At 44.2% G+C, this 26,137-nt stretch overlaps 1 protein-coding gene across 1 annotated transcript in view; it reads left to right on the forward strand.

The window, feature by feature from the left end:
• The window catches only part of BARX2 (BARX homeobox 2), a 69,143-nt gene extending 43,938 nt beyond the window's left edge, over positions 1-25,205 (forward strand). The window contains exons 2-4 of the mRNA XM_001502635.6: positions 9,513-9,816; positions 14,462-14,546; positions 23,116-25,205. Of these exons, the coding sequence (XP_001502685.2) occupies positions 9,513-9,816; positions 14,462-14,546; positions 23,116-23,379 (653 nt within the window). The 3' untranslated portion in view covers positions 23,380-25,205. The remainder of the gene's footprint in view (positions 1-9,512; positions 9,817-14,461; positions 14,547-23,115) is intronic.
• Positions 25,206-26,137: the final 932 nt, after the last annotated feature.

Genomic DNA, 26,137 nt, shown 5'->3' on the forward strand with positions numbered 1-26,137 from the left:
ATAGACAAAGGATTACTGAACTTTCATGTCTGGTTACCACCTGCCCTCAACTCAGTCCTTCCTTAGCCCACTTTCAGCATAACACAGGGTGAAGTCATTTTAACCACCTCATGTCTGTTTTCCCTGCGGTTTTAGAAGTTGACTTTGGTCCTGTCTTGTGTCTCGCCAGCTTCATTGTTCTTTGCCTATGACTGACCTGGGAAAGGGCTAGGCTTCGGGACTCTTAAGCTGTTTTGTGAATTTTTTATACAGTTCTGCAAATCCAAAGTAGTTATTTCTGGAGTCTTGATAGTTTTAGAGGGATGTCTGGCCAGCTTAGCTGTTTCACTGATTTCCTTTAGCTCTCTTGTTGCTGTCAGTCTCAGTACATAGCTGAAGGCATTTGAAAACCTCCATTTGGCACACAGAAACTGTTAGACTTTGGGTTCACTGAACCTTGCTTTGCATATGAACGCACATATAGTAAGAAGATATACATGCCTAGTTCACAAGTAGGTCTGCTTTCTTGATAAGAAAATTCACACATTTTAATTTGGCTCACTCACAGAGAAGAGCATCAAGCAACTAAAGTGAAAGGAGGAAAGGAAGGGGACTAATAGCAGTTAAATGCCCACTGGACACTTCACGTATGTTAATACATTTAATCCTCACAATGATCTGTAAGGGAGAACTGTTATTAGCCTGACTTTATGGAAGAGGAAATTGAAATTAAGAAAGTTGTGGTAAGCTGCTCAAGGTCACTCCACAAGTCAACGGTAAAGGTCCTATTCTTTCCACTACCCAAAATTACCAGCCAATTTGTAGGAATGTGAGCCTATGGGAATAATTCGGTGTGGGTGGTTTTATGATATTTCCCAGGAAATTCAGCCAGAGCTACCCAGTTGTTCCACTGAGTCTCTCTTTCAGGTTAGCTGGACACGTCTGTATTCATGTCTTTGTGTGTGGTGCTCGTGTCCCTCTGAAGCTTTCTGCGGATATATGGGTCACACATTCCTGGAACGTAAATCAGTCAGGCAGGCAGCTTAGAGATTCTTATCCACTCAGACCTTTGGCCCTTGCTTGTGTCAACCGGAAATGTGGCTGTGGAGAGTCAATTTGGGGACTGGTATGTTGGAGGAATGGAAGAGAAGCCCACAGATGTGTAGGAGCAAAGACTGTCCTTTGAGGGTTCTGCGCTTAAGTTTCTGGTACAGCTGGAGCTGGAGGGGACTGGCTTCTGCCATGAAGGAGGACTTACATTGAGAGATGTGCCTGGAATCAGCAACCCTGGACCATGCCCGTGCTTGGCCCAAGCATGTTCACATGCATGAGCCTACAGACAGTTTTCAGAATCAGTGTGGTGGAAAAATACTCTGTTTAGCCTGCAAATGTTCCATATCTCCCCAAGCTCTCTGGGATGTCCCTCCATATCAGCCTACCCCTCATGTACTCAGATTTTCCAATTCAAAAACAGATTCTCAAAGTGGCCAAACATTTGGCAGGGAACTATTTCTAAGTATACAATACGCACAGTTATGTGATATCCATCCTACAGCAAAACATTGGTTTGGGGGATAGGCTGAAGAGAAACAACTATTAGAAAATGCATTCATTATGGTCATGTTTATACTTCTTTTATCAATTAAAGTCTGTTTGTTTAAACAATGTCTTTGGTTTATTGCAGTCATTACTCCCTCTCAGTAGCAGATAATGTGCTTGAATTTCACAAGTGTATGTAAATGATCCAGGGTACAGGCCAGCTGTCTTCAGTCAACATTTTCACATAGTGATAATTCTCAGGAAAAGAGAAAGACATACTTAATACATAGTGTTATACATTATCTGCCTTCTCAGTAACCAAAGTGCTCCCTAATGTATGTGCTAATTTATGTTTTCCCCTATTTTTAAAACCTTAATTTGATTTTTAGCCAAAATATAAATATTTGGCTAGACTATCTCACGTTACTTTTGTGAAATTATGAAATGGTTGTGTGCAAGTGCTTTGTGAAATTAAAGCTCTGGGCCAATGTTATTTTGTTGAAAATCAGGTCATATATTAAAACAAGAAAAGACAGCAAGCAGCTGGCTAAAGTATATTTTGTCTCACTTCTCTGCTCCCCGTTGTGTTGCCTTTGCAGCACACACATTACCCGCCCTGGCTCCTATTCCACCTGTGCTTGTTCCTTCCCAACCAGAGACACGCATCAAATACCAAAAACTCAACACAGTGCTTCGCTGAAATTATGTTTATTTATCATGGTGATCCTCCTGACACCCACCAACATTTATCAGCATCACAGTGGCCTTGCGTGTGAGCTTCCAACACAAGAAGGTGCCCTCAGCCAGCAGTGGAGAGTGCAGTTTGTCACCAGAACACTGGAGCAGGATTCCTGAACTATAGACTTCGGTGACTGGGATGCTGCCTTAAATCACTACCATTTTTCAGAAGTTTTTTGTTTTTGTTTTTGTTTTAAATGAAGGTTTTCATTAGGTTTAAGCTTTATGGAACCAAGTTGCATAAATCTCCAACAGCCATTTTTAAATAACAGCAATTGCTTTCAACCTACCAGAGGACAGAATCATCAAAAAAAAATCTCATCTTTCCCTAAATTACTCTATAAGGTTCGTATAATTCTAATAAACTTTCAGTGGGATTTGATTTTTAGAGACTAACAGGTTGATTCTAAAATTCAACTGGAAAAATAAATTAGTGATACTAGCCAAGAAAATTTTGTAAAAAGAATAAAGAGAGATTTGTTCTACTAGATAATAAACTCCCTAAAAAGCCCAATAATTACAGTGGAATGGTCCTGTAATAGGATCATATATTAGTTCAGTGGAACAGAACAGAGTGCAGAAACAGACACAGGTATACATAATATAACCCAACTATTTCTAGGGCTCCATATGGCTCAGTGTATGTATAGAATTATATTCAAAGACAACAAAGAAAATCTGACTACAGAAACCTTGAACATGAAGATCTTTAGTTTTTCTTAAAGAAGTCTATTCTTGGATTTTACATGGTATACCCCCTAACATGTTTTTCAGAAATCCTCTCTAAAGAGCCTTCACTCTCCCCGAAGTTGCAGGCTCATGGCAGCCTCTGAAAATCTGCCCTCTCCCTGATCGGCATGGTTCCCCAACTCTCAGCCCCTACTCCCCCCGCACACCCACTGCCTTCACGTAGCAGCGCACTGTTGTTCCATACTTGTGACCACCTCCACAGAGGGCGGCCCTCGGGGGGGCACTTCTTTGCTTGGCTTCTTTTCTAGAGAGCAGGGGATTCTCAGAATACTGGTGACCAAAATTGCCCAGCCAACTCCCAGAATTCTAATGAACAACAAATCCCAACTTCACTTCTTTGGGAACTTAAAGTATCTTAAAGCTGGCATTTTAAGTCACTGGACTAGTCAATATATGGTTTGGGGATTTTTGGCTATCCATTTAGAAAAAATAAAGAGACATATTTATATTTTACAAAATGAACATTTTGTAACTGTGTATGTATCAATAGATTAGCACACATCTTACTAGATTTGGAACATATGTATGTTTGTATAGACATAGGAATAATTGTGGGAGTTTGTCTCTAAGATTTGGGGTTGAAAGCTGTGAGGGGAGACCTCTACTTTATGGACTTCTGAACTGTTTTAAATTTCTTTTATAAGAAATTGTGTTACTTTGGTAATAAAAACAAAATAGCAGTTAAAATTTTTATTGACAAAAAATTTATTTGTAATTTATATTCAGTACAAATTCACTATTGTAGTGTTTGGTTATGAGTTTTGACAAATGCATAAAGTTGTGAAAACACTACCACAGTCAAGATAGAAAACTGTCCCATTATCACTGCCCCGATTTCCTTGTGTCAGCCCTTTGTAGTCAAATTCTTCCCCTCCCCTTCACCTCTGACACCACTGATCTGCTCTCCATCCCTAGTTTTGCCTTTTCCAGAATGTCATATAAATGGAATTATACGGCCTTTGGAGTCTGGCTTCTTTGACTTACCATAATGCATTCAAGACTCATCCATGAGGTAGCATGTATCAATAGTTTGCTCCTTTTTTATTCCTGAATAGTATTCCGTTGTGTGTATGTACCACAGTTTACTTATCTTTCCCCAGTTGAAGGATATTTGGATTGTTTCCAGTTTTTGGTAATTACTAATAGTACCACTATAAACATTTGCATATAGGTTTCTATGTTTTCTTTTCACTTGGATTAATACCTAGAGGAGGGAGATTGTGGGGTTATATGGTATCTGTATGTTTAACTTTACCAGAAACTGCCAAACTGCTTTCCACAGAGGCTGTCCCCTTTCGCGTGCCCACCAGCAGTGTATGCGGGTTCCAGTTGCCCTGCCTCCTCGTCAGCACTCAGTATTGTCAGCTTATAAAAAATTTCAGACCATTCTAACGGATGTGTAGTGGTGTATCTCATTGTAGTTTTAATTTACATTTCTCTAATGACTGATCATGTTAAGCATCTTTTTCATGTGATATCTTTTTTGGTGAAGTGTCTGTTCAGAACTTTTGCTCAATTTTTTTTTTAAAAGACTTTATTTTTCCTTTTTCTCCCGAAAGCCCCCCAGTACATAGTTGTGCATTTTTAGTTGTGGGTCCTTCTAGTTGTGGCATGTGGGATGCCTCCTCAGCATGGCTTGATGAGCGGTGCCATGTCCGTGCTGAAGCAGAGCACGCGAACTTAACCATTCAGCTACGGGGCCAGCCCCCTTGCTCATTTTTTATTGTTATTTTTTAATTGTTGAACATTGAGAGTTCTTTATGTATTCTGGATACAAATCATTTGTCTGGTGTGCAATTTGCAAATATTTTCTTCCATCCTGTAGCTTATCTTTTCATTTTCTTAAAAGTATCTTTTTTTTTAAAGATTGGCACCTGAGCTAACATCTGTTGCCAGTCTTCTTTCTTCTTCTCCTTCTTCTTCTCCCCAAAGCCCCCCAGTACACAGTTGTATAGTCTAGTTGTAGGTCCCTCTGGCTGTGCTATGTGGGACACTGCCTCAGCATGGCACAATGAGCGGTGCCATGTCCACGCCCAGGATCCAAACTGGTGAAACCCTGAAGCAGAGTGCGTGACCTTTACCACTCGGCCATGGGGCCAGCCCCTTAAAAGTATCTTTTGCAGAGCAAAAGTTGTTAATTTTGATGAAGACCTGTTTTTCACCTCGTTCTTTTATGTGTCATGCTTTTGGTGTCATAGCTAAGAATTCTCTGCCTAACCCAAAGATTTTCTCCTGTGTTTTCTTTAAAAATTCATAGGTTATGTTTACATTTGGATCTATGATCCATTTTGACTTGATTTTTTAAATAAGTTTATGAGGCATAGGTCAGGTTCTTCTCTCTTTTTTTTTTTGGCATATGGCCAGCCAGTTGTTCAAGCACCACTTATTAAAAAGGCTACCTTTCTCCACATTGAACAGTTTTTATTTTAAAAGAAAGAATATGATTCTATCTAGCATGAGCACTCAAACATCTTCTATCACAAAGGGAGAAAATTCCTTAGACCCTTTGGTTCAGAGGTGATTGAGAGAGAGTCCCCTCTGCTCGGGAGAACACCCACAGTGTTTGTCTTACTAGCAGCATCATAAAACCAAACATATTTGATATTGCATTGCTGGGATTTCTGGGTTGCCCAGTTTTTTTAAGAAGAATTTTTAACTATTCACGAGTTCAAGGGTCAATAAATCATAATTCTTTTCTGAAAATTTGAACATATATTAAAACTTTAGAATGAGAGCAAAACTTAAAGCTTATTTAGTCCAACTCTTACTTTTTAAATTACAAAAATGATACATGCTTGTAGTAAAACGTTAAGTACCACGGAAGCTTTGTCTAGGTGTTGGGCTGCCGTGGGAGAGTGGTTTCCTCTCCTTCCCCATCCCATCCCCTCTTCCCCATCCTCTCGGCTTCCCCTCCTCTTTATGACTGTAGATGTCAGTGTGCCCCAGGGCTCAGTCCTTGGATCTGTTTCTTTCTTTATTCCACTCACTCTCTGGGTGACCTCTTGCAATCCTGTAGTCTAAAGCCGCATGTACTTCCATGAGTCAAGGTTGTGTCTCCAACCCAACCTCATCTTGAACTCCAGACTGGTCTATCCCATACCTCTTCAACACATCCACCATGTCTGAACAGAAATCTTGGTTTTCCCACCTAATCTTGCTCTGCGCCCAGTCTTTCCCATTGTAGTAAATGACATTGTCATTCCTCTACTTGCTAAGGCCCCAAATCCAGGCATCACATGGCAGCTCTCTTTCTCTCAGACCCGACATCCAGTCCTTTACAAGTTCTTTGAACCCTAGGTGTAAAGTCCGCCCCAACCCCTGACCACCTCTCGCTCCTGCGGCTGCTGCCTCTCTGCCCCTGTGCCATGGTTGCCTCTGGTCTAGAATATTGCCTTACTTCCTGACTTATTTCTCTGCTTCCATGCACGTCCTGCAGTCTGCCCTCCACACAGTCACCATAGGGATTTTAAAGACATAGGTCAGATCATATCCTTCCCCAGCTCGAGTCTGGTCAGGGGTTTTATCACATTCTGAATAAAATCCAAGTTATTTGCTTTGGCCTCCGAGACCCCCTATGATCTGACTGCAGCAGAGTGTGACTCCCCCCTGCTCACCCTGCCTCTTTGCTATTCTTTGAGCACAAGCTCATTCCCACTTTAGGGCTTTGCATGAGCTGGTTCTCTGCCTGGGGTGCTCTTCCTTTCTCCTCTCAAAGCTTTCCTCTCCATTGAGTCACTTCCCTGCTGAAGCATCGCCCTTTCTGTAGAGGCCTTCCCTTGACTCCCCTGTCTGAATACCTGCCCTCCTCCTTACCTGCCCCGTCTTCACAATCTGCTATATTTCTCTTCATAGAATTTAGCGCTACCTGACATCATATATTTATTTGCTTATTTGTTTGCTGTCTGCCTCCCTGACTGAAATGTAAGCTCCATGAAGGTGGGACTTCATATTATTCAGTCCTGTATTCCCAGCTTCTGGAGCAGAGTACAGCCCATAGTAGATGCTCAATAAACATTTATAGCAAGGTTGAACACAGGATTAGATTAATACATGTAGGTTCCTTTTCACGCCCACTCCTCCAGAGGTAATCACTTAATAGCTTGGTGACTAACTTCCTGGACTTCTTTTTGAAATGCGTTTATAAATGCAGACACACATATTTTTTTATGATAGTGCAAATTGTTCTATACCTTAATTTTCTCTCAGTAATACATTTTAGATATTTTTCATGTTAATTTATATGTCGTTTGTCTATTAGTTTATGTAGAGAGTTCTCACTAGCAGTTACACTGTAGTCTATCCTATAGATGAACCACAGTTTATTTAACCCTTTTCCTATGATAGGTATATGGATTATTTCCTGTTTTTCATTATTATAAACAAATCTGCAGTGAATATGCTTATACATATATCTTTGTGCACATAGGCAAATGGGTCTCGAATTGTGGAATTGCTGGTCAATAATTTCATAGATACTGCTTAGTTTGTCCTTCAAAAAGATTATGCTGTCTTACACTCTCACCAATGATATATGAGTACCCATTTCCTCATCTCCTTGCCAACACTAGATGTTACCACACTTCCAAAATATTATTCAATGTTAGGCAAAAGAATATTTGACTCTCTTTCAAAAGAGAAAGCTCAAACTCTGGTGATTAAAAGCCTTACTTATGGGTAGGTAACTGGTCACTTCCTATATTGATAAGTGTCTTGGTTTCTAGAGTATAAGTTAGCCTGCTGACTAAAGAAAGACTTTTTTTTTTTAAAGAAATGGCAGAATTAAAGGAGTAAAGCAACGTGAAATGAGAAATATCTTATGCCTGTATGAGAAGCTTTCAGATACTTTTTTTCAAGAAGTAGCATTTCATAATGTCTGCTGGGGGAGCCAGAACCACTGGCCCAGGTGTCCTAAGTTTTCTTGCTATAAAATATCATTCCCAGATCTTTTTTTTTTTTTTTTTCATAAAAAGAATCCACAACACAAAACCTCAAGCATTAGCATTGGCTGGAGAGTTCATGGAAGTCATAGCACTTGGTGATTTATTATTTAGCAACTTTGTGGTTTCTACTGGGCTTTTCTAGAAGTATAGTCAAAGAACGAGAGAAGTTACCTGTTCTAATTAATAACTATGACAGAAGTATGGGACTGAATAAGAGGAGAAATGCCAACCCAGAGGAGAGAGCTAGAACACAAGTAGCACCTGGGGCTTCTCTGATGTTGGTCGGTTCTCACCGAGAACCGGTGTGAGTGCTGGTTGCCTCGCCCTTGTAGTGAGCTGTCAGGGCTGGACTGAGTCCCAGAGGGCAGCCCTTGAGTCTTCTCTCTTTCCATCCGATATCAAGATGGGTTTGGGATGAGAGGTACTTTTGTGGCCTCAGTATTTTAGAGTTTGAAGGATTCTTCAAAATTATCTATTTTACTCACTATATGAATGACAAAACTGAGGCCCAGAGAGAGAAAATGATTTCATAGATGATGATCATGACATTTTAAACCTGATACTATTGAATAATGAAAGGGAAGAGCTCTTTTATTTGAACTTTAAAGACATAACAGATTCTCAGACAGAAAAGTACTCTTGCTTTGAAATTCTTCAAGCAGGAGTGGCACGTAACTAGTGTGTATGCCACCATACCCCTTTCCCTTCTGCGTGCCATGGCAGACATTGTTAATCTACCACAGCTCTCTTTCCTCAGCCAGGCTCTGGCCCAGCCTCAGATTCCTCTTTAACAGAGTGCTGGAGCAGCTAGTCATACTGGATCTGAGTTTTCATGTGGGTTAAAATCTTTTTGCCCCCTCTTCTACATGATGTATTCATGTGGCTCATGATGTGAGAAGAGCCCTGGGCTTCAAGCCGGAAGAACTTCCTCGGACTCCTGAATCTGCTTGCTCCTAGTCTGTGATCTTAGGCAAGTCCCTTAACCGTCCTGGGACTGTTTCCTTGTCTCTGGCATGAGGGTGCTGAATTAAATAACCTTTAAGCATCCTTCCAGTTCTGAAAAATGTTATGATTTCAAGGTCTATAGACTTCTCAGGAAGAATTTATAGTTGCAACCATGTATTTTTATGAAGATCATAGGTGGTTCTGAGGCACTTTGTATATTACAAATCTATTTTGGATTTCTTATGTGTTACTAGCTTTATCTGACTACCTTTTTTTATCTGATCAATCCCATTGACCCATATCTCTGAAACCAGAATTTAGGGGCTCAAAAGGGAGAGATGGGGAAAGATTCACTTACAGCCAGAGGAATTGCAGGAACCTGTCTTTGGCAGTGGGGGACTTGAATGTTCTCCCACACCAGGCTGAGCACGTCTGCCTGTTTCCTGCCCACCCAGCCATTATAGGCCTTGAGTTGCCTCTTATTCTCCTTCCTCGCGTTGCACCTCCTGAGATCAGGAGCCCCTGCCAGTCAGACAGGTCTCAGAAAGAGGTCCTCCGAGGGCCGCCAGCCTCCTTCCACCCCTGCTCCTTGTGTGACCCGCCTCCCTGTTTGTCTTCCAGGCCCCGCTTCCCTTCGGGCATATCCTCTCCTCTCAGTGATCACCCGACAGCCCACGGTCATCTCCCACCTGGTCCCTGCCACCCCGGGAATCGCCCAGGCATTGTCCTGTCAGCCAGTGGCCACCAAGGCTGCCTCTGCTGAGGCCCTGGGCGGCGAGGCTGCGGGCAGCAGCGAGTCGGAGACAGAGCAGCCCACGCCCCGGCAGAAGAAACCCCGCCGGAGTCGCACCATCTTCACTGAGCTGCAGCTCATGGGCCTAGAGAAGAAGTTCCAGAAGCAGAAGTACTTGTCCACCCCAGACAGGTGAGGACACGGGGAGGGAACCGTCCGCAGGTGAGGCCCTTGGGCAGAAGAGATTCCTTTGGCTCTTGCTGTGGGATGTATAGCCACCAGGACAGTGGGAGAGATGCAGGAATCTATCCCTTGGCCCACGTAATCTCAGCCTTGGTGTAACAGAACCCAGCCCTCACCACTTCATCGCATGGCGCTCCAGGAGCCTGCCTGTTGCTGAGCTTAGACTCCTCTCTGATTCTCCCTAATTTAATTTAACTACTCCAGTCTAACAAGCAAGGTAAAGTTCAGCAAATGGCTGCCCAGGCTCTCAGCTGGGAAACGAGTTTGGTTTTTAAAGCCACTTACACTTAGGAGCAGATGCAGTGGGACTAGGTCTGGAGTTGAGCCCCACGATCTTCTCAGTCTTCTCGTCACCCTCCAGCTCCCAGCCGGCTCAGTCTGAAAGGGCTGGGTTGAGCAGGTTGAGGAGCTGTCAGATGTCCTGGGAATTTGATGGGTCTCAAGTCAGAACCATTTGGCTGAGATCAAGGAGCACCTGGATGAGAGTCCCTTCTTTAAACCCTTTTGAGATCCAGATGAGGGCGGCTGTGACCCCTGCTTTACTCACAGGCCTCAATTCAAGACCCTCTTTCTTTAATTTAGTATCTTAACTGCAAAATATGCAAGAGCGTGTGTCTTACCTTCTTCCTTCAGACTCGCTTTGGAGATGGCTGAGGAATGTATGATCTCTTTATTAGGAGGGTCTTGCAGGTACTTTTCCTCTTCTTTTGCTCACTGCCTTGTCTACATCAGGTTTGACCCTGGCCCTATTAAACAAGAAGGGACGGAAACTCAGACACATCTCTTCCACTTTTTATTAGCTGTTTGATAAAAATTTAAGTGAGAGGAGCCTGCAAATCACTGACTAAACGGGAATTTGTTTGCTGATTTGATTAATTAAACACTCATCAGCTGTTGGCTGAGGGGCTCTGCGTGCCGGGCACTGTGGCAGGGATTATGGGTCCGGAAAGTACAGACAAGAGTCCTGCTCTACAGGAGACCATGGGGAATGCGGCGACTGCAATAGCGACAGCGCAGGGAGCTGGGCACTGGGCTGGTGTGTTGCCGAGGGATGTAGGAGCACAAAGATATTGCTGAGTGTGTCAGATGGGGTACGGGGAGGTTTCTCAGAAGAGGAAGTGTTTAAGAAGAGCTTTGATTCCAGCAGGAAGAGGGCATTCCACAGAGGGGATGGCATACAAAAGGCACAGAAGCATCCTCGCGGGGCATATGGAGGGAACTGCAGGTGGTCAGGACACCTCCAGCTTCAGGCGTGAATTGGAGTGTGGGGGGCGATGAGGCTGCAGAGGTGGGAAGGGCCTTGTATGCTTGGCTGAAGAATGTGGACTTTGTTGTTTAGGCCACCCATCAGCAGCCATTAAGAGCTGGATGCAACATGGCCAGAATTTACATTTTAGTTTCCTCGCCCTGGTGGCACCATAGAAGATTGATCAAAGAGGGAAGAAATGGAGCAGGAAAACCAGTTAGGAGAGAATCCAGCGGGAGTCATTGAAGACCTGAATTAAGATAGTGACAGTGGGAATAGAGAGGAGAGAATTCATGGGAGAACAGTTTTGAAGATGGAACGGACAGAGTTGACATTGGCATGAGGAAGAGAGAAGAGAGCTGAGAATTCTGTGGTTCTGGATTGGGCCACCAGGTGAATAAGATGCCATTAACTGAAGTTGGAAGGCTGAGGACGCAGTGGGTTTGGGGAGGAAAGAGTGAGTTCTTTTTTGAGCATTTGGGGTGCCTTCGGGTGGATAGTGGAGACAGGTCTGTGAATTGGGGATTAGTAGATGAGATCTCTAGGTATTAAACGGCTATTTTGGTGCCCTCAGCATGTAATGGAGAACCTCATGTACCTGGGCAACCAGGTGGAGTGGGCATGATTTATGAATTTTGTGGTGATATATCAAAAAGCTTCAACGTGCATGGGCAAAATTTTAAGCTTATTTTCTAGAAGTCAGAGAATTTTTTAACAGAAATGCTAGTTCCTAATAAACCTCCTGGTGCTTCCTGCTACCTGCCCAGGCACCTCTCAGGTGACCTACACAGGATTGATTCACTTGGCTGGGGAGGAGGACACCATCTGGCTGGCATGAAGCTGCTACCTTAACCCGCCCTCCTCAGATGTTCCTCACCTCTGTACGTGACGAGGGCCATGAGCGCTCCCTCCTCCCACAGCTCTCTCCCTTTTCCTCTTTGTTTGTTTCTCCAGTTTCCTAGGTGACCCCATTTAAGCGAATATGCAGGGAAGTGAGAATTTGTAACGGTGGCAGGTAATGAGAGAAAGCTGATGACAGTGAAGCGTGTTTCTGTAGCCAGAGTGAGTCAAGGGTGCATTTTTCCCAAGTGAGCTCACACCGTTTGCTAACACGGTGGCAGAGCTGTGAACTGAAACTTCCATTGACTAATGCACCTGATGGCCTCAGGTGAACCAGGCTTGGAAGGCACAGTGGGACCCTGGGGAGGCCCTGTCTCCAGGGAGACCTGGGAGACCAGAAGTCTGTGGGATAGCCCCCTGGGTTCTTGGTTCTTAATGAATGGCTGCTTGGGAAGAAGTACTTCGTTAGTGGGGAGAGCTAAGTGCTATTGGCGCTGGGAATTTATTAGCTTCAGTCTGTGAATCACTTTCAATAAAACTGTCAGCTCCCAGTAGCCCTTTTACTGGACAACCAGATATATGTGAATGCAGATTTAAGACAGGTTCTGAAGTCCCTTGAAGGAAGACTATTTTTATGATTATAGATTTAAATTGTGCACTCTCATCAAAGCAGGGGGCTAGGCAGCTGCACCTGGAACCTTCATTGCCTCTACCCATCGGTCTTCCTGATGGTGAGATGTTGCTCGTTTCTCGTCAGGTAGAGAAAGTTGCAGCTGAGCACTCGCACCTGCGAGTCCCCATGGCTCAGGTTTGTGACTGTGCAGGCTTGCGTGAGATATTGGACCTTAGATCCACAGATTGCGAGCCTCGGAAACCTGGGACCTTCAGTGGTGGTCACTGCTCGAGCTGTATCAAGGGTGCTTGTCCGAAGTTGCTGCTTTAGAAGTCCACACTGCTTCAGTGCCCAGGGTTGGAACCACAGGGAGGCAGCTGATGTTGGCTCAAGGAGATGGTCTTCAGTTAGTGTTCAGGTAGACCTGGGCTTCTTGGCAACATGGGTTAACACTTACAGTCTTGAGACTGAGGTTGAAGCTTGGTTCCCTTTCTCATTTCATAGGCTCCACTCAGGTTGTTTGCTACTCCTTGTCGTGTAGCATCGTGCATTTTCTCCATGAAAGCCTGAGCAGGAGCTTCCCTTGGACAGATCTAACTTGTTCAAAAATGTGGTAGGTGGAGGTGAGCTCCTATACAGGAGGGAGGCGAACAAGTCAGATGTAAGTGGATTTGAATCCTGGCTCCACCTCTTACTGTAGGATCATCTCCAGGCGTCAACAAAGTTTTTCTGCACAGGGCCAGACAGTAAACCTTTTATGCTTTGTGGGCCGTATGCTCTCGGTCCCAACTACTCAACTCTGAGGTTGTAGCATGAAAGCAACCATGGACGTATGTAAACGAATGAGTGTGTCTTGGTAAAACTTTATTTACCAAAACACATAGTAGACAGGATTTGGCCTTGGTTGTTGAGAGAGCTAATTTCTCTGACCTTCAGATCTCTCATCTGTAAGATGGGAATAATTACACCTCCTTCACAGCATTGTGAAAGGCGTAAAGAAGAGAGCAGCCATCAGGGACCTAGCACATAGCCTGGGAGGCTGTGCTGCTCAGGAAAAGGTTACTGTGTTGTTGGAATTACCTCCAACTGCACACTTGCCAGGAATGGCTTTGACATTCAGGACTTTTCAGAGGCTACAGAGAAATGCAAAACTATAGTTAGCAGTAGAATGGGAAGCAGGAGGGGCCCCAGATTTAATGTTTCTTCTGGAACCCAGCATTATAATAATTTAGGGCAGCGACAGTGAATGAGTCAATCCATCAAAATGTTTTTTTAGTCCTCGTTCTGGATTTAGAACGTGATAGGCACTTTTGTGATTATAAAAGAGGCACAAGACATACTCTGCTCTTACATTTGAGTTAGGGAGGCATAAATAACTCATGTGAAGCAGTGAGACCAGTTGAGAACATGGAGCCAGCCGGGTGATGGCTGACCCGTGGGAGGGTGTGAGGAGACAATCTCTGTGAGCTGGGGGAGCCCAAGAGGCTCACCCGCAGGAAATGGGACTTGAGCTGGATCTGGAGTGATGAGTGAGATTCCAGTAAGCAAAATATGGCTTTGCTTGTCCTTCTCAGCTTGGATTTTGGGTCAGAGTCTTCATTTTGTACAGGATCAGAGTGAGGACTGTCAGGACAGGAAAAGGATTTTGCAGTGCAGGCTCAGAAATCCTTTACAGGTCCAATGTAGACAGTCCTTGGGCGTGCACATCTGTTTCTTAGCTTCCCAGAGTTTCATCCATAGGATTCTTGGAAGGAAAGCAAAGCTCTTGGGGGTAGAATTGGTTTAACGAGGGGGGCCCAAGCTGTAGCAGCAGTGCCTGGAGCTAGTCAGCAGGACCCCTCCCTCCTGCCCTTTCCCTTCCTCCTCATCCTTCCTCTGTATCTCATGCCTTCTAGGTTGGACTTGGCCCAGTCTCTGGGACTCACTCAACTGCAGGTGAAGACTTGGTATCAGAACCGCAGGATGAAATGGAAGAAAATGGTAAGAAAGAGGAGAGTGAGTCTATCCACGTGCCCATCATGATGGCAAAAGAATTCTTACAGGGCTGGGAAGAAGGCAGGAAGGACCGTGTGGTGGTTTGGGCTCCAGAGACTGGAAGGCCTCTTAAGATGCTGGCTGGGAGGGAGGCTGAGCAGAAGGATAAGCCGTTCCTCCTGACCTGGATTTCCTGACCAGAAGGATATTCTTTTTCAGTTTCCTTAGAAATAAAAGAAAAAGAAAGCCCACAAGCTTCTCAGTTGCTAGCTTTAATCCCGCCTGCTAGCCTTTTCAAAGCACTTCCTTCCCCCTCCCACGACAGCTAAGAATAGAAGTCAGTCCTCTGTTTATAATGGCATGTAGGGCGCATCTGTTCTTGTAGCTGTGTGTCCGCTAATGCAGTGATTCTCAAACTGCGTGCGCATCAGAGTAATCTGGCTAGCAGGTAAGATGCAGAACTCTGGGCCCCTCCCGGGATTCCAATTCTCTGTCACAGGACGGGGCTGGGAACGTGTGTGTCAGCAAGCACCCCGGTCCCTCTGAGGCACGTAGTATAATGACTGCAGTCTCCCTAACGCTGCTCTAGGGCCTGGCTCATGACCGTTCCATCCTTGGTTTTTAAAGGAACTTATTAGAATAAATATCTCTAAAAAAAAGAACCAGAATAAACATCTCTACATTTTGAGGAACTCAGCTTCGTAATAGTTCACCCCCCTTTTTTATAAAAAGTACTGTTAAATCTAAATTTTCCAAAGTAGTTAAGTGTTTCATTTCCAGTTTTGTAAACCACAAGGGGCAAGAAAGACAAAGAGGAGGGGCGGGATGAGGGTGGGAGGGAGCCCTGCTCTGTTCTTTAGAGACCAGCCTCACCACAGCCTCTGACGTGGGCCCTTCGCACAGCCCCACTGAATCATCCTGATCCTCTCGTCTCTCATTTGGACCAGGTGGGCCAGGCCTGCCTGGATGACATTTTAATTTGCTAACCCATCTGGTCACAAGCCACATTTCTTGGTGTGATTTCAAGGGCTGGAATATGAAGTTTTTCATAATTACCAAATGGAACTAAGTTTTCAGAAAAAAAAAAAGTTGGTAGATAATTTTTAATAGATATTGAGACATTTTCTCAATTTTGTATTTTTGTCCAATAATCTTTTTCTTAGAACTTTAGTTCTTGCTATTGCCTGCTAACAGTGAGAAAGATAAATAAGTGAATTGCCGATGAATATTAGTGGGAAAGTTAGAAAAAAACCCAAGTCAGCATTTATTATATTCCCAGAAAGGAATTTGTGGGCAAATCTCATCATTTCCTCTGGGGTGATCTGACCCTGAGATGGAAGGATTTTTAGGTGGAGGTGGCTTGGCTCCTGAAGTGCCCTCGAAGTGAGGTGGAGATGCCAGTTGCGTATACAAACACACATATGCTGCATGAATCAACCAGGATATAGTTAGTGTCTCTTGTGAGCTATGCCTTGTCCTAGGCACTGTAGGAAGTAATGAAATAAAATAGAACCCTGCCTTCATGGAATTTATGATCTAGCTGGAGAATCAAGGCCCAGGAAGCAGGTAGGGAGCACATTATAACTAAGTCCTGATCATTGATTTATAGATTTGGAACCCCATAAGAGTTCAGGGGAGACGTAATAGGGAAGGTTACAGGGAGTAGTTGAAATTGAAGGGTAGATGGGATTCAATTACACATATACTCACTCCAAAACCTCTAGAATGCTAAGACCCCCATGAAACTTACGCTGGAAACCTTTTGGGGGGTTGATCTCTAAAAGAACCAGATTTGAGAGTTAGAAACGCTGGACCACATTCCCATGCTTGCCCCTCCCTGGCTGATTTTGGGCAAGTCCCTTCATTGCTTTCTGTGCAAGTTCCACCACCCACCTCCTTCCTCGTCAGTCATCATCATCGAGATCAATGTCTCCTGAGTGACAGAGGCATTGTTTAAATTGGTTATCAGCAATCTTCTCGTGAGTCAGATGATTAAGGAATTGACAGCCTGCCATCTCTGTCAGCACCGCCCAATGCCTGGGCGGTGCGTGTGCCTTTGCCTCTGATGTCACTTGTTTTTCACCAGCCACTGTGCTGCTGGCACAATGGTGGACTGCTTATTGATGGTTATCAACATCGTATAAAAGAAAATAGAAGTAACTTAGCAGATTTAACCTCAGAGAGCATTCCACAAGCCAACCAAATTCAGGTCCCTTCAGGAAACAAGAGTGCCAGGCTTTCAGCTCACGTTAGCCGTCATTGATTGGGCACTTACCTTCACCGGGCGGTGGAGATGCAAAGACAAGACATGAACCTGTCCATTAAAAATAAAAATTTAAAAAGGCACTCAGTCAAGTGGGGGAGACAGACCTCTAAACTAGTCATTATACAGAGTGATCAGGGCAACAACAGGGCACAGAATCAGTATAGAGAAGGGAGCCATTCTCAGAAAAGGTGCCGTCTAAACTGGTTTCAGTGGATGAGTAGAAATGTGCCAGTGAAGACGGGAAGTATGTCACAGTGGAAGGAAGGGAGAGAAGTACTTGGGGCGCTTGAAGTGCTTCAGAATGTCTGGAGCTAAAATGTGAGCATGCTGTTCAGTTGTGGATCTGAATTCTGCCTCCCCCAGCACAGCAAGACATTCCTGGGATCCTGATTGCTTCACTGTATTTCCCTGGTACTACTCTTTGAAGGCTATCTCCTCAGGTACTGAGGACGAAGAAAAAAAGATAATTGGGTAATAAAGATGTCTCAAGGCTAGTAACCTAATTGGAACTGGAAAAAGATTAGCACTTGATTCACAGAGTTATTCACACGGCTGCCAAGGAAAGCGCTGCCAAAACCAAGATAGCATCTCTGACTAGTTTTTGCCTGTCAGCATTTGTAACCTATAGCGGGTTGGGTAAATTTAATGTTGCACATTAGTTGAGACACTCACCCTCCATTCCATTTCTATTTGGCTTTCGTTCCAGTAGGACCCACAGTATTGTCCAGCGGGCTGAAAGTGCCTCATTATCCAGAGGTCTTTTTCAGCTCTCTAAATACAGGTCTGTTCTGGGAGAGGGTCCACATGGAGACCACCTTCTCTCCAGGTCACAGAATTGGGTGGGTCACACACCACACGCCATCGTCTTTCACACTGAAAGTCTCCAGATAATCAGCAATTCTGTGAAATTGCTACTAGTCTGTGTAACCTTGGGCAGGTTACTTAACCTCAGTGTGCCTGTTTCCACATCATACATGCCTGATACATCCCTCACAGGGTTGTGGTATTAACTGGGCTTATCCCTGTAAAGCTTAGAACAGTGCCTGCCGCATGGTATAGGGCCAAGCAATGCTAGCTGCTGTTCTTCTTATTATTATTATTTTAATTACTTACCTATCCCCAAAATTCATGTCTCTAGAGAATCCAGGCTTTCGGAGGCCAGGAGAGAGAAGCTGAAAATGAATTCTTCAGGTTTTTGGGACTCTGGTTAAGAGCAGTCCTGGCTGTTTGTCCCTCCTTGCTCCCCATTGGCCAGCCTTCCCCCGTCAGTGCCTTAGCATTTGGGCTTGTGGTCTAGAAGGACATCCCATCTTCGGGTGGAGAAAGTCTGCCAAACAGTGTGCTGGGAAGAGATTCATGCCGGCGAATCCAAACTTGCTTCTCAGCTTCATGGAAGCGGCCGTCAGTGGCATGGCGCTCATTGTTCCACAGAGCGGCAGATAAAGATAGAGAAAAAGGGTAAAAAACACTCCAGTTAATGAGTCTATGACGTAGGGTTTGCTGGGAGACTGGGTAATTGCAGATAAATATTGGAATCAGAAATAAAGCAGCACATTTTACGAACCCCTCGCACACGATGCACAATGGCATGCTGGGAAGTGTTAGATTTGAACGGTCAGGGATTTTGTGTTAAAGCCCAGCTCTGCCCTTGGCTTGCTCATGACCAGGACGGACCACTTCTGCCTGCTCATTTTCCTCTCTGAAAAAATGGGGGAGGCAGAATGTTCCTCTGTGCGCTGACGGGCCGGGCTCTCCAGTCTAACTGCCTGTCCTCCTGAGCAGCTCGGGAAGGAAGCAGAGGCCTCGTCCTGACGTCCTCAGCAGTAGGACACTGGAGTATCTAGTTTGAGAGTTTGGAAGAGGGCTGCCAGCAGGCATGGCTAATAAAAGTCGACGGTGTGCTGGCTGTTTTTCCAAGAGGCATGTGACCTTGCATGCAATGGGTTGTCTGGCCTCCCAGGACCAAGGGGACTAAGTTGGCCCTAGGAATAATTGAGGAGGAGGGGTCCCGGGAGAAGGGCCACAGGGTGCATGCAAATGGGCAGCTCCTGGTGTGGGGTAGCTGTGAGATAATTGCATGTCTCAGGTGTGCTGGAAGGCAGGGGCCAGGGGTCGAGTGCGGAACGCAGCCAAGAGTGTAGTTATCTCCTAATTATTGCTTGGCTGGAATGTTTTATTCCATTTAGAAAATGGTCTGATTGTTTTGAGTTTTTTTCCTGCTGTAGGAAAACAGCCAGGTGGGGTCTATCCAAGCTGTGTGGGTGGTGTTCTCTAATTGCTGGGCTGGACTTTCTTTTGCCAATTAGGCGGCTTCCTTATACCTGCCCTTTTCTAACTTGATTACTACATGGGGCAACTCAGTTTGTATAACCTCTTTCATACCGAGTGGAGCTGCTTTCAACATATAAATTCCATCTTGGCACATTTGGGTGCTTTCAACAGCCTGAGTGAAATCAAAATTTCAAAATTTGACTGAAATCAAAATCAGATATACTGATTTATGTGAAAAGGAATACAGGGACGTCTTCTCCCCAGAGCTAGATTCTGTCAGCATCCATACCTTGTTTGAGGTCCCCTTCATGTCTGTTGTCAGCTTTTGAATTGAAACCACAGTGGCTGAGCAGATTCCCAGCTAAAAGGAGGTGTTTATTGAAAACTTAGGGTTTCCTCACACCATACACAAAAATTAATATGAATCATAGACCTTAATGTAAAAGCTAAAAGTATAAAACTCATAGAAGAAAATGTAAGAGTAATATTCATGATCTCGGATTAGGCAAAAACATTAGATATGACACCAAAAGCACAAGCAACAAAAGGAAAAATAAATTAGACTTCCTCAAAATTAAAAACTTTTGTGCTGTGAAGGACACCATCAAGAAAGTGAAAAGAAGGGCCTGGCTCCATAGCCTAGTGGTGAAGTTCAGTGTGCCCTGCTTTGGTGGCCTAGGTTCAGTTCCTGGGTGCAGACCTACACCACTCATTGGCAGCCATGCTGTGGCAGTGACCCACATACAAAATAGAAGAAGATTGGTACAGACATTAGCTCAGGGCAAATCTTCCTCAGCAAAAACTGAAAGAAAGAATGAAAGAAAGTGAACAGAGAACACACAGAATGGAGAACATATTTGCAAATCTTATATTTGATAAGGGACTTGTATCCAGAATTTATAAAGAACTCTTACAACTCAATAATAAAAAGACAACCACATTTAAAAATGTACAAAGGATTTGAATAGACATATCCCCAAGAAGATATACAACTGGTTACTAAGCGCATGAAAAGATGCTCAACTTCATTAGTCATCAGGAAGGACAAATCAAAGACACATTGGGATACCACTTCACACCCACTAGGATGGCTGTAATCAAAAAGATATAATAAGAAGTGTTGGTGAGGATGTGAAGAACTGGAACCTTCATATACTGCTGATTGCAATGTAACGTGGTGCAGCTGCTTTGAAAAACAGTCTGAGGGGCCAGCCCCATGGCATATGGGTTAGGTCTGGTGCCCTCTGCTTCAACAGCCGAGGTTTGCAGGTTCAGATCCCGGGAGTAGACCTACACCACTCGTCAGCCATGCTGAGGGAATGACCCACGTATACAGTGGAGGAAGATTGGCACAGATGTTAGCTTAGAGCTGATCCTCCTCAAGCAAAAAAACCCAAACAAACAGTCTGGAAGTTCCTCAAAATGTTGAACATGGAGTTACCATATGACCCAGCAATTCCACTTCTGGGCATATACCCTAAAGAAGTGAAGCGGGGACTTGAACAAATATTTGCATACCCATGTTCATAGCAGCATTATTCACAATAGCCAAAAGGTACAAGCAACCTAAGTCTCCATCAGGTGATGAATGGATAAAAAGAATGTGGCGTATCCATATGATGGATATTTTGGCCATAAAAAGGAATGAAGTAGTGATACATGCTACAATATGGATGAAGCTTGAAAACACTGCTAAGTGAAAGAAGCCAGTCACAAAAGACGACATATTGTATGATTCCATTCATGTGACATGTCCAGAATAGGCAAATCTGTAGAGACAGAAAGCAGATTAATGGCTGCCTAGAGTTGGGGGGCAGGAGAGAAATGGGGAGTAGCTGCTAATGGATATGAGGGTTCTTTTTGGGGGTGATGAAAATCTTCTAAAATTGCATTCCAACATACCACAGCTAGAAGAACCCACAACTGAAAATATACAGCTATGTACCAGGGGATTTTGGGGAGAAAAAGGAAAAAATAAAATCTTTAAAAAAAAAATTGCATCCTGGTACAGTTACACAATTCTCTGACTATAACTAAAAATCACTAAATTGTGCACTATAAATGGATGAAATGTATGGTATGTGAATTCTATCTTGATAAAGTTGTTTAAATAAAGAACTTATGGTTTATTGAATTATTTCATTCATTCTTACAGTTTAGCTCCTGGAGGTTCTCTGTTGCTCTTAAAGGAAAGAGATGGAGTCAATAAATGTTTAGCAACTGCATATAAAGTTAGTTGGAAGTTAAATGACTGGAGCAAAAAAGCAAGGGATAGATGCAGGATTTACCTTCAAGGAGCTTGTGTTCAAATGGGGAAAATAATATTAAGCTAGGTATGTAAGCAGCAAAAATATATCCCACTCTTAATTATCTGTGCTAATCTGAGTCGTCCTGAAGCCCTTCTCACCAGCTGCCCAGAAAACCAACAAGTACACCAAGCCAGGGTTCAGAGCCAATGGAGGAGTGTCTGTTATATTGCAAAGCAACGTGTAAATATTTTAAAAATTATCCCTGCCTACCTCATGGGATTCTTGTCTAAGTCACAAAGTGGGACAATAAATGTGCAATGCCCTTGAAATCAGCAAAGGCCACTTGGGGTCCTATTATTTTGCTTGCTGTATATCTTTCTTCAATTCTGTGGAAAGGCATGTTGAGAAAGGTTACGTCGCTTGCTCACGGTTGGTGAATGCCTGGTCTGTGCAGGGACTGAGTGGGAGGGACAGGCATGTAAACGTGCAGTGACGACCTTCCATGAAAAGTGCTCTGATGGAGAGAGGATAGTGTGCTCACAGGGCACGTGTGGAGGGCAATTAACTTAGACTTGGGCGACCAGGGGAGGCTCCCGGGAGAAGCACTGTCCAAGCTGACGTAACCAGGTGAGAGGGCTGGGAGGCTTGTTCTGGGTAGAAGAAATCTGCCATTCAGGAACAGTTCTGGCCCTTTCATATAAATTTTCATATAAATTAGCTGTTGGTGAGCTAAGGTATTATTATCCCCATTTTACAGATTAGGAAACTGAGGCTCAGAGTCTTTATAGGACTCTCCCAAAGACAAAGCTGATAGGTAGCAGAGTTAGGGTTTAATCTAGTTACTCTGCTTTCCGAGCTGCAACACTTTCTCCTATGCTCTACGGCTTCTTCGAACAATACAAGACTATATGTTTTGTAACATCTTTTTTTCTGATTACAGAAATACTCATACATGATCACTGTTGAAAAATTAGAAAATACAGAAAAAACATAAGGAAAAATGCTTAGAACTTATCCGAGATCCTGATACTGCAAACAGGGCTGTGTTTAGTCGTCTAGACTCCAGATGGAATTAAGCTGGTTTATAACCTGTTTTTCACAAAAACACATTAATAATAGTTCCTATGTCATTAAACATTCTCCTCTATAGTAATTGCAATGGTTATCAAGTATTTTCTCTTTGGCATATGTGATAATTATCTACCCAATCATATGGCAGAAACTTTAGGGTGTTTTTCCCCAGTGTTTGCTGTTTTAACCAGTTTTGTGACGAACACATTTGCAGATCAGCCATGGTCTCAGTCTATGATGACTTCCTTAGGCTAAATTATGTAGAATTTCTGTGTCGAAGAGTATGTACATTTTAAGACTTTTTGATTTGAATTCTCAGATTGTCTTTTGAAAAGGTTTTGCCAATTATGTTTTCTCACTAGAGTCTGAGTGCTTATTTTCCAGCTTGCTACAAATACTGTCTTTTTCTTTTAACTTGTCAACTGGATATCGCATTCATATTTGAATTTTCATTTCTTTCCTTATTGTTGAAGTTGGATTTTCTATGTGTTTATGATCATTTTATTTATTGACAGTGTGTGTGATATGGACTAAAAGTGCTTTGAGCCTTCAAAGAATGAGAGCGTCTTGGTCGACTGGAGCTGACTGGTCGGGAATACTTTTCGCCAAAACTCGTGACTTCGCTGTTGGGAAAGAATGGCTTATATGCTGTGTGAGCAGCAAAGTGGAGGGAGGGAGTTATTTCCTAGATTTAATGACCGTTTTTTTCCCCACATAGGTTCTTAAAGGTGGACAGGAAGCGCCCACAAAACCCAAAGGTCGTCCCAAGAAGAACTCCATCCCCACATCGGAAGAGATTGAAGCTGAAGAGAAGATGAACAGCCAGGCCCAGAGGCAGGAGCACCTGGAGCCCTTCCAGGGAGAGGAGCTCTGTGACACACAGGAACCAAAAGCATGCCACGTCCCCTTAGAGGCAGCAGAGCCCCCAGGCCAGCCCCAGGAGTTGCCAGTAGCCTCTACGGAACCCCCGCCATCAAGCTAAAATACAACTCTTTTGGGGGAAGGGGGAGACTGGGAAGGAGGGAAAGAGAGAAGGCAGGGAGAATAGGGAGAGAGAAGCTTCCCAAAGCCTGCTCAACTGGGAGAGAAGAGATCCGCCGCTCCCCTGCCTCCCACAGGTCTCACTGGCCTTTTCCTCACAAGCATTTGAGGAAGACTTGCCTGCCTTAGGCCTTTCTCTTCCTGAAAGGCTGCTTTAGCCACGGGATGCCCTCGAGGAAGGGAGACAGTGCCTTGGAATTGCCTGCCCCAGCTGGGGTGATGGCTGCGGGGCTGGGTACAAGAAGCCCGTCCATGTCACAAGGCCCACCGTGGCGCGGTGGAGGATCACTCTGGCTCTCTCCCTGCCAGCCTCTGGGCCACCAGTCCTCAAAGCAGAGAGAGGCAGAGCAGCTTGGGCAGCACGCCCAGGTTCCTTGCTGACTCAGCACTTATTTCTATAGTTTTAAAAGAGAATTTAATGTTTTTGGTTGTTGTTTTGTTGGGGGGGGGGGTGAGGGTGGGCAAAAAGGAGTTGGGAGAAGGGAGTTCTGAGTGATTAGAATTGTTTCTGAATAAGGTTGGTTTGTTTGAAGACGTGTGCCTTTGTCCCCATTATAAGATGGTCAGGTGACCCAAGAACTGATAAGCCTCGTTTTTCTTGCTTCATTAAGTTGCCATCCCTGAAGCTGCCATGCAGATATGTTAAGATAACTTTTATTTTTTAATTAAAAATAAATCTTTCAAAAGGATTTGGTGTATTAATTCATCTGGGGAGGGTATTAAGCTCTTCCTGAATATGTCCTATGGAGAGAGAGCCGGGCTCCCTGCACTTTAATTTCCCCAGCTAGAAAATTGTCAACGAAAATAATCCATAACTAATCTATAAATGAAAATTTGAGTGAGTTTATTCTGAGCTAAAATGTGAGGACCATGGCCCGGGGCCTTTCTTCCCGAAGGAAGGAAGGGCACCAAAGAAGTAGGGTATACAGAGTGGTTATATACGCCCAAAGAGGGTGTTTCACATATGATTGAAATGTCCTTTTCACAATATCACAAGACTGCTCTGTCGGCACAGTGATTGATGGAAACAGCAGGTAGGTCTGCTCTCATGGTGAACACAGCAGGGTGGCAGGTCTGCTCTCTTGAGCTGGGTGGTCACAGGTGAGCTGGGTGGTCACAGGTGAGCACAGCAGTCAGTTCTTAGTCTAAGGAAAGATGCTTATCCTTAAGGAAATGCCAATGTGGGGGAAAGTTGCACCTTTATCTTAAGGGCCTTTGTTCTGACCATAGGAAATGTTTAAAGCAGATATGCAATGCGTGCTCAATGGCCAGGGTCAGGCCCTTTTGGGAAAAACAAAATCAGGCCGAATTAGGTTTACACCAAATGGCTTCCTCATATACTCCAATATATCCTATTGCTGGCCATTTCTATTTGTTAAAATGAAAGATGGGGCCAAGCCGTTGGTGTCCAAATGCGGAGAGCCAAAGGAAGCAGCACTGAGAAGGTTTAGGGTGAGGGAGGAGCGGCGTAGCTGGGTTCTGCCCATCACCACTCCCGCCGCCTTCTCCCCCCACAGCTCCACTGTCAGCCTTTGTACACTGTGGGCTTCCAGCTTTAAAAATCTTTTCACTTTTTTGAAGAGAGAATGAATTTATATGTTTGAAAACTCAAACTATATAGAAAGAAGTCTTGCCCCCACCCCTGGGACCCCCTCCAAACTCCCATCCCTATAGGTAACCATTGTTACTGGTTTTGTTTGTTTTTTATTAAGTAGCCATTTGGATGATGGGCTCTGTAACTTTTAATAAAAGAAAATTTGAGAACTACTTGGCTAAATGTGCTCTGTGATTTTAAATTTAAAATGCTGTCCCACTTTTAATAAGACCAGGAAAGAGGTGGGCACCCGAGTTCCTAAAGTGAGAACTGGGCCCCGGTTTCTTGTCTGATGGTCTTGTGGACTGGCCCCGAGGCCTCCTCCTACGGCTAGTCTTCGTCACATTTCCCTCGCACGTTTGCTTGAGGCGTCCTCCAGGGCAGAGGCCCCTCTGGTGCCTGTGGACTGTCAATGATCAAGTCCAGTCACTCTGCCCAGTTGTGGGCTAGTGTGATATAAACTGACTCTTACAATGGCCTCAGCTAGGAAGTAGAACCTGTTACTAGGTCTGTAAAAACAAATCATACAATTCTTTTCAAAGTTAAACAGGAATGGCCTGCGTGGTTTTAATAATGCGGCTGCCTGTTTCCCCTTCGTTAACACAGACAGTCAAAGTGACTGCAGCTTTGACTTTGCCAAGGCAGTGTCTTTGTTCCTTTTGCCTTTGAGATCCGCACTGAGAATGCAGTCTTTTTGTTAACCTTGTGAACAAAGGAGGCAAGGACTCGCCTCCAAGAACCAGTTTGTGCAGACCACACCCAGCCGTCTGTGGAGATTTCCTGAGCAAATGTAGAAAGCTGTCTCCTTCACCTGTAGCCCGCCCCACGTACAGTTTTATGACCTGCCTGCCAGGTGGCGTCACAATGAGCCAAAGAGTGTACGAAGTGGCCAAAGTAAGCAGGTGTTTCTGTGCCAATTTAGTTTCACTCCTGAGGAACCCTTCTGTCCTGTTCATCTGCCCTAGAAAGGCCTTTCATTCGGATGCTGCTTTCCTGTGATGGATTTCCATCTCTTGCCCTGGGCTCTCAAGAATATTGTCTTTTTCTGAGGTGTCTGATGGTGACTATCATCTCGAAGATACATGTGCCCGCATGCGTGCGCACA

This window comes from Equus caballus, chromosome 7 (assembly GCF_041296265.1).
Source record: "Equus caballus isolate H_3958 breed thoroughbred chromosome 7, TB-T2T, whole genome shotgun sequence".
NCBI lineage: Eukaryota > Metazoa > Chordata > Mammalia > Perissodactyla > Equidae > Equus > Equus caballus.